This window comes from Phascolarctos cinereus, unplaced genomic scaffold, assembly GCF_003287225.1.
Source record: "Phascolarctos cinereus isolate Bilbo 61053 unplaced genomic scaffold, phaCin_HiC Scaffold_4;HRSCAF=312, whole genome shotgun sequence".
NCBI classification, from domain to species: domain Eukaryota; kingdom Metazoa; phylum Chordata; class Mammalia; order Diprotodontia; family Phascolarctidae; genus Phascolarctos; species Phascolarctos cinereus.
The window spans coordinates 58,118,090-58,131,228 of NW_027555847.1; the positions used below are offsets into that span (position 1 = coordinate 58,118,090).

At 43.2% G+C, this 13,139-nt stretch overlaps 1 protein-coding gene across 5 annotated transcripts in view; it reads right to left on the bottom strand.

Annotated features, from left to right (window-relative positions):
- Window positions 1–13,139, bottom strand: part of SLC6A6 (solute carrier family 6 member 6) — a 135,296-nt gene that overhangs the window by 38,327 nt on the left and 83,830 nt on the right. For all 5 annotated transcript variants that reach the window (XM_020981135.2, XM_020981136.2, XM_020981132.2 and 2 more), the window contains one exon: window positions 5,165–5,297. In XM_020981135.2, coding sequence (XP_020836794.1) covers window positions 5,165–5,297 — 133 coding nt within the window. The remainder of the gene's footprint in view (window positions 1–5,164; window positions 5,298–13,139) is intronic.

Genomic DNA, 13,139 nt, shown 5'->3' on the forward strand with positions numbered 1-13,139 from the left:
AGCACTAGCTTTTACCCTGGTAACATGAAAAGGAAAGAACACTGGCTTGGAAGCCAAGAGACTTGGGTTCCAGGCCCAGGCTGAGCCAGTTACTAGCTGTGAGATCAGCTGAGTAAATTATGGGAGTATTATAGACATCTGGAACTAGAAGGCACCTAAGAGAACATCACTTGTCATCCCCTCCCTTTAGGGCAGGAAACAGGAAGGAGATAACTAGCACAACATAATATGACTAATATAATGGAAGAGCTGGGGTTAGAACCATGTTACTGGTCACCACGTGATCTTCCCCAGTTACCTGCTTTGTAAAGTGGGAGATAGGGGAGATGGAGGAGGGTTGGGATAGATGAGGGGTGTTGGCATGGCAAGGAACTATGATGGGGGGAAACATGCATCTTGAGTGTTATTAACCTCTGACTAAAATTTAGTTCTCTTCAATTATTTTACAACTTGATCCTGAGAAGGAAGGGGTCCATAGGCTTCAAGAGCTTGGCAGAGGGGTCTAAGACACAGAAAAAAAAAGTTAGGAACCCTTGGGCTAGAAGATGGACATTTCTAATTTGAAGATTCTATGAAATAGGAAGACTTGAGTCCTTCCACTCTATACCCACTCTACCAATTGACTGTGGAATTGTGAATAAGTCACCTGGCCACTCTGGGTCTCTCCCCCCACTCCCATCTAAAACTCGAGGCTTGGACTTGATGAGCTTAAGGAGGCACCTGCCAGGTCTAAAATTCTGTATTCTAAGGCAGAGGTGCCAAACTGCAGAACAAAGCCCTGAAAACAGAGAAAATATAACAGGGAAATATTTAAGAAAACAAATAAAAATACAACATCAAGATGTTATTTTGTGATTTCCCAGCTTAATCTGCAGCCTGCAGGGATCATTTGTATGAGCTTGACACTAATGTTCTAAGGCCCTTTCCAGGTCTAACATTCTGTATTCTGAGGTTCCTTCTACCTCCAACATTTGGGTTTTCCAGGTCTATTACAGCTCCAATATTCTCTGTTCAAAGTTTCCTTAAAGATTAATATTCTATATTTTAAGGTCTCTCCCAGCTCTATCATTATAATTTTCAAGGGACCTTCTAGTTCCAACCTTCCCTGTTCTAAGTTTCCTTCAAGCTATAATATTCTACAGTCTAAGGTCCCTTCCAGTTCTGACATTCTATGTTCTCATATACCTGTCCCAGGTAACTCTGATACTATAAGAGTATTTTCAGATGTACTGCCAATGTGCATTGGTAAAGGAAAGTTCCACCCCAGGAGTTCCCTACCTTGATAAATTCAAAGCCTGGGGGAGGGGAGGGAAGCACAGCCACCACCACAATCAGTAACCTTTTGCACTCTATTCACTTTCGTGAAAAACCCAGAAAAGCCTTTAGGGTGTGAGAAGAAACAACTTAGTCAAACACATTCTTTGGTGTCTACGTAACCACAAAGTCAAACCACACCCTTGTTTCCTAGGCCCAGGTTGCCAGAAGGTGAGGTAAGGAAGGATTGTGGGAAGGGACCTTGGGAATCACAAATTCACACCAGTGAGGGGCAGCAAAGCCTAGTGACTTCTCTCTCTGGTCATTTGTTCTCATTCCTAAGGCTGGTCAAACAGAGCTTCTCATCTGCATTTTTAGGTGTGGGGACTTTAAAGGAAGGCTGGTGCCCTGTGATGAGCATGAGACCTGGTGTCAGAAGCAATCCCAGCTCTGCTATCAGCGTTCTATGGAGGGGCACACAAATCACTCACCGCCCTCCCCCAGCACCTCAATCTCCTTATCTACCACTGGAAGAGAAGGATGAGTCCCAACTACCCTTTTAAATTAGAGACATGAGCTATTATTGCTTGCCCAAGGAGGCAATTTGAGGACTAGAACCCATGTCTTCAGACTCCTGAGAGTCAGTGAACTTTTCCCTGTATGGCAAGAGCCTAGCAACAGCATGGCCTGGGTGCCAAAGCAAGCACATGATATGAAGTGGCCAGTCCTTCGCCTGGGGCAGAGATTTGTTATCTGAATTCACTGGTCAATTCAGACACTGCCTTAAAGAGGGCCATGTATTTCTCGGTCCTTCAGTTGCTCATGTGGATGATGAGGAAAATGCAGCCAGCTCCAACTGTTGGATGGAATCAGAGGGCCTGGATGGGTCCAAATCTTTGACCCTCAATACCCCTGTGACCCTGGGCAAGTCATGGAAACTTCTTGGTTGACTGGGCAAGTCATGGAAACACCTCGGGTTTCTTCATCTGCAAAATCACCTAGACTAAGGTGCCTCTGGCGTAGGCCAGAGTATGTCTTATCTCCACCATGAATAATAACTCCTATTTAAGCAGCATTTTAAGGATTGCAATTTCATTTGACCTGCCTTGTGGGGCAGGTGTCTTACGACAATCTCCCATTTATAAAGAAGGAAAGTAAAGTCATCTTCCTTCCCTGAGACTCATTTTCCTCATCTGTAAAATGAAGTGACTGCACTCAAGTGACTCTCAGTTCTCTTCCAGCTCTAAATCAAGGACCCTGTGCACTCATGGCCACACAGTAAGTTTTGAACCCAGATTTCATGGCTCCCAACCCAGCCCTACATCTGCCATGCCACATTTCCATGCCTTACCGGAACCTTGCATCTCCGCAAGTGCTTAGCATGGTGGTAGGTACACACACAAGATACGCTTTCGAAAGAGCTCTTGGAGTACATTGGCATCCTTCAATGCCCCATTAATGGCATAATGTGTGTTATATACATTTTATTTTGCAAATATGGATCAAATGAGCATTAATGAGCTCACACATAAAGCACTTCACAAACCTTAAAGCTCTATATAAATGATTCTTGTTGTGGTTGATGATGGTGTTATTGTCAGTAGACGTGAGTATGAATTCTAGCTCTGTTACTTGCTCCTTGGGGAGACTTGGGTCCCAAATGAGAGAGCTAAGCTAAATGATCAATATCCAATGATCCTCTATCTTTATTTTACACACGGGGAAGCTGAGACCAAAAGAGTAAGATAATGACTCATCTGGTATCCTATAGTGAGTTAATGGTAGATAACTCAGGCATCAGAACTCTTAATTCTCAGCCGTAGGCTTTGTTCATTACCCCACATGCTCAAAATTTCTCAATATGTGGCTTTGCAAGAACATGTGCTCCTACCACACAATATCAGGATGAGTCTCAGCCTGGAGTTGAGAGATACCACTTGGTTGAATATCTGGGAGTCTCATAGCAGAAGAGTCAAGATTGATTCCAACAATCAGCTTAACATCTTTCAGCCAGTCTAGAGATCTCAAAGAACAGCTTCAAGGCCAGTTCTGCAGAGAATCTAGTGGTTCTGGGGAGGAAAGGTCTAGCATGTTGACCAGATGGCAATGGGCAGATGATTGACTGCTCTCTGAATGAAAAGCAATCCAAAGAACTCTGCGCATAATTGCATTGGCCATGCTCAGCATAAGCAGAAGTAAAGTTATTGTTCTGTTCTTCCCAGAGGTTGCCATGTATATGGGAACCATGCCCTCTCCTCTGGGAGATTAGAATAGAAAATGCCCCAGGGAGCCAGAGGAAGGATGGTACACTGGACCAGGAGCCCTGGGATCCAATCTTGGTTCCTATTAGTTTGTGTTGTAAAACCACACTAAGTCACTTTGGCCAGTCTAGCCATCTTGGCCATCTGGCCATCCTGTCTAGCATCTGACTTGTTTTTCTTGTCTTCCCATCTAGACCGTAAGCTCCATGAAGGAAGGATGGCTTATCCTTCTTTTAAATCCTTCCAAACATCTAAAACATGGCCAGACAGAAGTTTCACAAATAACATTTTTTTTTGTTTTTATTTTTCTGCATGGTGGAAATTAAGGCATGGAAAGGATGGCACCTTGTCCAAGGATGGTGGCATATCAGCTAGAAATCAAGAAAAAGAACCAGGTCCCTTAAAGGGAAGAGTTATAATGACCCTTAAGTACACTATCAAATTTCTATGAAGAAAACCTGGAGCATCTGGAGAACATATGAATCTGTCTTATGAAGTAGGGAGCACTCCATCACTAGACATGATTAAGCAGAGACTGGCTGACCATCTGTTGGTTATCATAGGCATTCAAACTAGAAGTGATCTTAACATTTAAAAGATGAGGAAACTGAGGCATGGAGTTGCTAAATTTATTCATGGAAGACAGGATATCACACCAGGTGCTTGGATGCCAAAGCAAGTACAATGTATCATCTACATCATGCTGTCTCTCCTCAAGGTATGGAGTGGATTCCTTTACCTAGAGAAAAGTTGAGTTAGATAACCTGGAGCTTCCTAGAAGCCGGAAGTCTAGGAATCTGTACTAGATAGATGCTCTTAAACTTTGTGGTTTCATGGACACTCCTGGCAGTTTAAGGAGTCCTAGGGACCCCTCCTTGGAATCATATTTCTAAATAATTGATGGAAATCCTTTGAAGCTGGTGAGGATGAAGATACCATTTTTCCCCATCCAAGTTCACAGACATTCCTGAAATTTATTCAGAGATTCCCTTCTGCTTAAGAACCCCTATTCTCGATTCTGGCCATTCCAAAATATGCCAGAGAATTTCAAGTAATAGGTCTAGACTGGCCCATGTGTTGGGCAATCTGAGGGTCACTAGAAAGGCCTGACTTACCCTGGGCCATTCCCACAACCCCCTCAGCTACCCCTCTACCAGAAAATTTACACTTCAAGCCCTTTCATTTTTTTTTTCAGTCCCCTATCAATATGCAAATGTCCCAGGGAGAAGAAACATTTGAAGGCGAGCATCAGCTAAGTAGCCAATCAACGACTTTTCTGAAGGGCTCAAAGTGCCTACTATGCACCAGACACTGAGCTAAGGCTCTGTGGCACACACACCAGTACGATTAGCAAGAGGGCACTCACTGGAAATGAAGGTATGAGAATACCAAAGGCTTTACCTTTGATTCTTCTACTGAGAATGTTGGCTTAAGGTGATCTGCTCTAGAGAGTTATTTTATCTTTTTTTAAAATTTTTTTTAGGCAGTTGGGGTTAAGTGACTTGCCCAGGGTCACACAGCTAGTAAGTGTCAAATGTTTGGTCGGAGGCCGAGAGTTATTTTGTAAAGGTGAATTAGGAGGCAAGAAGAAGCAAAGGAAACCTCCCCGCCCCCAACAAAACAGAACACAGAAGCCAAGCATGACTTACTTTCCCAGTTGACTTGATTCCTTTCCAAATGCAGAAGAAACAAATTATCCAGACCAAGAGGAGGCAGAGGGCCAGGTCCCACTTCAGAGCGCCAGCATCACCAATGCCCTTGGACAGGCTCAACACTTTTCGCCTTTAAGGTGTGAGAGAGAAACAGACAGAGCCAGAGAGAAACGTCAGTCCATGCTCATGCCCAGCTGGGAACACGGCGAGATCTCTGGGACTATCTGTGAGATGCCTAGAGTGAGTGCCTGCCAAGCCTCCAAGCCCAGCTAGGTTCTCTTCCATATACCTTTGAGTTTGCTCCTCTGTGTAGGTGAAAGATGGAGTGATACGAACTCAGTGACAGTCCTGATCCAGAGGACCAAACCCAAAAGTATAGTGGTCTCCAGTGGGGTGGCCCAGGGATCTGTACTTGGCCCTCGGTGGGTTAACATTTTTAGGGGTGTCTTGGGTAAAGGGGCCATTAACATGCTTTTCAAATTACAGGCACACCTTGAAGATATTGTGGCTTTGGTTCCAGACCACCAGAATAAAGTGAATATCGTACTAAAGCAAGTCATGCGAATTTTTTGATTTCCCGGTACATATAAAAGTTATGTTTGCACTAGACTGTAGTCTAAGTGTGCAATAGTATTATGTCTAAAGGAAACGTACATACCTGAATTTTAAAAATGATTTGTTGCTAAAACAAATGCACTTTTAATTTCCTTCAAGAACTTTTCCTTTGCATACACATCTTGGCTATTTGTTGCAAGAGCCTTCGCTTTTGGCCTATCCCAGCTTTTGCCATGCCTTCCTCACTCATCTTAATCATTTCTACCTTTTGATTTAAAGTGAGAGATAGCTGTCCCATGCTTCCTTTCACCAGAACACTCAGAAGCCATTGTAGGGTTATTAACTGGCCTAATTTTAATATTGTTGTATCTCAGGGAATAAAGAGGCCTGAGGAGAGGGAGAGAGATGGGGAACAGCCGGTCAATAGAGGATTAAGAACACACAATATTTAACAGCTAAGTTCACTGTCTCATGTGGACACGATTCATAGTTCCCCAAAAGAGTTTACAATAGTAACATCAAAGATCACTGATCCCAGATCACCATAACAGATAAAATAATAATGAAAAAGTTGAAATATTGCAAGAATTACAAAAATGTGACACAGAGATACAGTGTGAGCAAATGCTGCTGGAAAAAATAGTGCTGAGAGACTTCCTGGAGGCAGCGTTGCCAACAAACCTTCAATCTGTAAAAAATTCAATATCTGGGAAGCACAATAAAATGAAGTGTAATAAAATGAGGTATGCCTGCATGCAGATAGCTAATAGACGAAATGACAGGATATAAAATATATGAGAGGCTGTGCTGTTGGGGAAACTGAGATGGGTGTCTACCCCTTGAGTTCCAGAGTTCAGAGCTATAGTATGACTAAAGCTTATCTGGTATCTAATCTAAAAGCCTGGCATCACTACGGTGAACCTCACCCCCCAGATCCCCAGGAGAGAGTCACCAGACTACTCTGCCTAAGGAGGGGACAGTGAGGTGGCTCAATAGAAAAAGTGCCGAGCCTAGAGTCAGGAAGACTCATCTTCCTGAGTTCAAATCTGACCTCAGGCACTTACCAACTGTGTGACCCCGGGCAAGTCACTTTTAACCCTGTTTGCTTCAGTTTCCTCATCTGTAAAATGAGCTGCAGAAGGAAATGGCAAACCACTCCAGTATCTTTTCCAAGGAAACCCCAAATGGGGTCACACAGAGTTGGACACAAAATTACTGAACAATAAAAAAAAAAAAGGAGGAGTGAACCCAGGCCAGAGGAAAAGAAGAAGCAGGTTTAAGCTTCTACGCTCATCGATATTAGGAGCAGTGGCTGCTGTACTTTCAGCCTAGGAGAGATAGGACGTGTTGGGTCAATTCTAATGAGATGAAATATAAAAAGAATAAATGGCTACACTTTTGAGTTTTAAAAGATATACTACACATGAAGGAGGTATGGCTGGACAGCGGTTTGTCTGAAAAAGGGCAGGGGGGTTTAGTGGAACACAAATTCAATGAGTAAACAGTGCTATAACAATCCCAAAATCCCAATTCAATATTAGGGGGCATTAAGAGAAGTTTAGGAAAGAGACAATTCTATTGTTTGTTACCCTTGTCAGACTGTATGCAAGGTACCACTTTCAGTTCTAGATCCCATATTTAAAAACAGACAGACCAAATATGGAGTGCTGTTTTCAGTTCTGGATCTCATATTTTAGGAAAGATGTTGATAAACAAATTAGAATGTCCAGGAGGTTGAAGAAGGTAGCATCGGGCTTGACCTCAAGGTCAAATGATTCCAGATTGCATGAAGGACTCAGCCTGGAGAAGACTCGGGGGTGGGGGTGGGGGTGGGGGTGGGGGTGGAGAGGGTAGATGTAACAGCCCTCTTCAAGTATCTGAAGGTCTGTCTTGGAAAGAGTAATGAGATTTGTTCTGCTTGGCACTAGAAGGCAGAATTAGGAGTAATGGTTGAAAGCTAAAAAGGAGGCACATTTTAGGCTGGATGTCAGGAAAAAACTTACTAATGATTGGAGCTGTCCAAAGTGGAATGGACTGCTTTGAGAGCAAGTAGCTTCCCCTCACACTATATAGTCTTCAAGCAAAGGTGACAGATGAACACCTGTCAGGGATGTTGGAGAATTTCTCAGGCAAGAACAGGCAGGGCTAGATGGTCTCGGAGATCCCTTCCACTTCGGAGATTCTGTGACTTCCGTCACCAGACACCTAGTCTAGTGCTCTTCACACTTAAACAAATTCAGGATGGCATTTTAGAAGTAAGCATGCTGAAGAGAGGCAGGCACTTTCCAGATAGAGCTAATATTGATCATTGCCAAATGGTGATGGCTCAGCTCATCACTTGAGTAAGGAACTGGCCAGATCCCATTTGGTCGGTGAAGTCTCCAAGTTTCCTGTCTTCCTCTCCCTGCCTAATTACCAAGACCCCGAGGGAATCAAGCACTGCCATCATTGTTGCCAACATTGTTCTATTACCACGAGGATGGGAAGCCCCAATCCTTGGAGTTGGAAGGGACCCAAACAATACCATGGTTGGCTAGCCTTTCTCTTGTTTTGTTTCACTCAGATCCTCAGGGATAACCATGAAAATGCAGGATAGTCAAAGGATCATTCATGTAGCCATGTAAAGGCTTGGGAAAAAAAGAAATTTACATGATAACTATATTACATATTTAGAAGGAATAGCAAGTTGTACATAATAGATTTGAAATTTCATGTGCAATCATCTTTTTTTAAAATTATACTATGTTGTGGAAATGCTTGTTTTATTCCATGAATTAAAAATAAAATAACTTTTAAAAATAAGCAGTCTATCCCTCACCCTCCTTATTTTTTGAATGTTCTCCCTTTCATCTTGACCTCCTAGAAGCTCTAGGTCCATTTGGGGCATAGCTCAAGTACCCCCCCCCCACACACACACACAGTCTTTCCTAATCCCTGTACCGCAGGGGTTAATATTTTGCATCCCAACATTTTACATTTGTTTTTCTAAGTACATATTGTCCTACCTCAAGTAGAAAAGTAAATTCCTTACAGTCCGGAGCTATTTTCACTTTTGACTTTGTATCCTCAGCACCTAAAACAGTGCCCGGTACTTAATAAGTGCTCTTTGAATTAGACTGAATTGAAGATGTCAGGATGTTGGCGCTGGAAGAGGCTTTGGAGATCACTTGTTCTGACGCCCTCTTTTTACACTGGAAAAGTTCAAAGAAGGGAAGGAAGTAGTTTGTCCAGGACCACACAGGTAAATAAATAGTGGAGCTAGGATCTGGATCCAGGTCTGCTAACCCCAAATCCAGTCCACCTCCCACTAGATCATACTGCCCTTTCCTGGCATGCAGCCTTACAATGACGGCACCTCCAAGACTAGCTTTTCCAAATTCTCACAGGTACACACAGGTGTATACACCTAAAAAGCAGTACAGGTCAATGTACTCTGAGGTTGTTGGCAAGTTAGCCAACTAAGCCTTGGTCTTCTCCTCTGTGAAATGGGAATATTAATTAAGTAATTCTTTTCTCAGGGGGGTATTCGAAAGATAAACCAAGATAAGAGACCCGATAGAGCTTTGTAAAGTTAGAAAGTGGATGAAAGGTAGTCTCATTTAATAAAAGTATCTTTCCCTAGGTCAGACTCTGATACTGGTAAGCAGTATTTAAGAAATGAAAAGGACAGTATCTGCCTCCAGTAACCCGTGTGTTGACCTTGAGGCCCAAATTAAAGGTTTGAGAACTGGAAGGGGCCATAGAGATTGTCTAAAATTCTAGTCCAGTGTCTTTATTTAAATGAAGAGGAAACCATGGTTTTGAATAGTTGGCTTAGCCAAAGGTCACATGGGGAGGACGTAACAGAGCTTGGGTTCTACATCAAGTAACTACCTCCACGTTCAGTGCTCTTCCTAGAGGACAGGGAGAAATCTCCTTTGGCTAACCTTCCAACTGAGGAAAGCTGACCATGACAGTGAACAAAATAAAAAACTCTAAGGTCCCTGCTTTTCTAACCAGAGAGCCCTCACAGTGCCTTTTTTTTTTCAAATTGGGTGACCAGAACAGCTGCTATGTACCTCAACTCTTCAAATATCACATGTCACACGGGGCACAGAAATGCTATTGATTCTGGGGGTGGGGCAGCAGGCATTTCACAGAAACCTATAGAAGAGGGCAGCCCAGATGGTATGAGAGAATACATTGACCCATGCCAGTCTGGGCTACCTTGACTCCTGAAGAATGGAACATGTAGCAAGTTCTGAGTTGTGAATATAGGCTGGTGACATTTGACTTTTTAAACATCTGCACACAATATGGTGCCTAGTTCACCATTTTTGAATGAATAGACTTGTGCATGCAGCTTTTCCTGGAAATAAACAATCTGCATTGGCAATGGTCACAGAACATTAGTACTAGAAGGGACTTAAGAGATGGTACCCTCTCACTATAAAGGAGGCCAGCAGGGCCCAGAGGAAGAAAGGGACTTAGCCACAGTCACACAGTGCCAAAGCTGAGACTAGAATCAGGCTTTCCAGGGTGAAAGCTGCTTTTCTCCCAAGTGAAAGAGTATAAAATAAGACCTACTTATTCCTCTACATCTCTGTAATCTTCTGCTCACCAATAATTATATTTTCTTGATTCAGTGTTCTGAGACCACTGGCTTTGATAGCGAGAATTCAGGTCTCACAGTAGGCCAGACATCATTCTGCTGCTGTGTATACAGCACTGAATTGGGCAGCCCCTTAATCTAAAATCAATATACAATTTAATCACCCTTTCCAGTGACTCCTTCAAAGGAAAGAAAGTAAAGTTCTGCTTGCTAGGGAGAAAAGCACAATTTAAAAAAAAAAAAAGGTAAACCAATGTCCATTTCAAGCTACTGAGGCTTTATTAGAGATCCTCATGAATACTATAGTGACTCAAGAAACCCAGGGATTTCTAGAAGGCCTTCTTCCTTAGGACTACTCAAAATTCTCCAGCCAGAAGCTTCTCATTTGCTATACTCTAGCTGTAGTGGAATGTAGGGTATCTCCCACATCCCCATTCTCCTGGAAGACTAAATCCAAAACTTATTGGCATTATCCAGAGAGATCCTGTCTTATATCTCTTGCTTTTCCCTCCATCCCTTATAATCCCTAACATAGTACCGAACACATAGTAGGTACTTGAAAATGGCTAGCTGAATGATGATTGAGTTCAGCAATGCTCACCCAATGTTATATATTTCTGAAAAACTAGTCCTAGAACCTACAGGATTCAGGATGGGAGTCAGGAAACCTGATCTTTTTAGGATGAGAACAAGGCCTCTTGTCTGATGAGAGAATTGGAGAATCCTCAAGTTAAGATAGACCTTTAGGGTCATCCAGTGGTAGCAGCTAGCATTCATATGAGATTGTGTTGTAAGGGACCTGAGAGGCCATTTAATCTTACAGTCCCAGATTTCAAGCAATTCAATGCAATCAAAGGCCTGGGGAGGGTAGATGATTTTCCCAAGGTCAAAAACGGGATCTGAAACTTGGGTACTCTGATTCCAGAATCAGTGGACATTCTCTTCTACCATAATGTTTCCTTGGTCTGCTCCTAAGATACCATGATAGATACTGGGATTACAAAGTTAAAAAAAATAATGAATACTAACCCCTGCCCTCAAGGAGTTTATAGTCTTAGTCTACTGGGCTGTTAAAAGTACATAGTGGCAGACAGAGTTGGACCTATAAAACACCCTGGTTGCCTGATTCTCTATATGGGGGTGGAGAGGGTGGTCTTTGCTCTCCCCAAGGCAGGGGTACCAATTGCAACATTCTAGGAATCAGTCGCCTTCCTCCCTACCTACAGAAAGAGACGAGAGAAAGCATCCGGCCTCCTGCCTGCCCCAGACAAGGGGCCGAACACTTAGCTGTTTTCTCGTCCAAGAATAGTAATGATTCATCCCAGGGTGGATCCTGGAATAGTCTGAATGTCTGTTTTTAGTCGAATGCCTCAGCTGCGGCCAGCAAGCCCTCAACAATATAAGTGAGTTCCAAGTATGGGTCAAATAGTTTCCTTTTGACCCCAATCCAGCCACATAATGGAGCCCGAGCTTCCCTAGAGAATAGCAGAGGTAACAATTGGAAAATACACACCCCGACCTCAAGGCAGTAAGTCTACACAATGTTTCCTCCCCACTCCGCCAGCCCTCCCTGCCTCTTCCTAAAGTATCCAACAATTGGCTCTGCCTCCCAACAGCTGCAAGGGAAGATTGAGTATAAGAAGAGTTTGCAAATATGACTCACTCCTTTGATTCTAATAAAGCTAGCCTAATTATATGTGCACGTCTCTCCCCAGTGGTTTGGGGAAAGATCTTGGGATAAAGGACTCATTAGATAACTCTGCATTAACTGCAGGTATTTTCCAAAGTCAGTCCATTGGAGGGGTCGGGTTGGGTAGCAGTGGGACAGCACAGACTGCCTGGGAAGGACACCCTGTTGGCTTCTATGTGGTCAGACACCCCAAGAGAGGCCTTTGGAGAGATGTGAAAGAGGTCAGAAATCCTAGACTCAAGGGCCAGCTCTGTTCCCTCCTGGCTCTATGACCTTGACCAATTTAGTTTTCTTCTTTGGACCTCAGTTTCCAACCTCTAGGGTTAGACTAGATAATCTCTCAAGGTACCAATGATGAATTCAGACATTCTGTATGGCCTTAAGGATTGAATTAAACAAGCTAAGAGAGAAACCAGGCTTCACGTAGTAGTTCTGGTTTTAGGTTGAATTATAAAGTCATCAGGAAATTGCCACCTTTTAGGCCCTGGGCATCCGAATTTTGATGGTTTCAAGGTGAGCACAGGGGAAGAGAGGCCCCTGAAGAATACAGTACACCAGTGATGCGGGGGAGTATTCCTTGGGGAAGTGCTGATTTCCTTTAGAGAAGGAGAGATCTTCTTGGTTGGACTTGCTTCATAGAGCCCTTCCCCAGCACCCCATCCGCAAAGGGGCTATCCAGCCAGCCGCCATAATCAGAGCAGCAGAGCTACTGTCAACTCTCGGGAAAGGGAAACCAGGATAGCAGACATGCTTCCAAATGTTTTCAGGCACCATGAATAAAATAGCTCCTTAACAAAGATTTCTGTTTTTTCCCATGAAGCCATGTTCACATGTTAACTTGCCAATTCTAACAATTGCCACTCATATAGGGTTTTATGAGGTACAAACCATATTTCTTGCAATTACTTTTTGGGGTGGAGGGAACAAAATTAGGATTACCCCCATTTTCACATGAGGAAACTGAAATTGAGTAAAATTAGGTGGTTTGGCCAACCCATAGCTAATAAGCAGCAGTGCCAGGTTTTGAACCAAGATCATCTGACCCACTGAGACTATGACTCTACTAAGGGGCCTTTTAATAGCTGGCCAATAATCATGCTTAATCAAGGTATATAATAATCAGCAGGCATTTATTA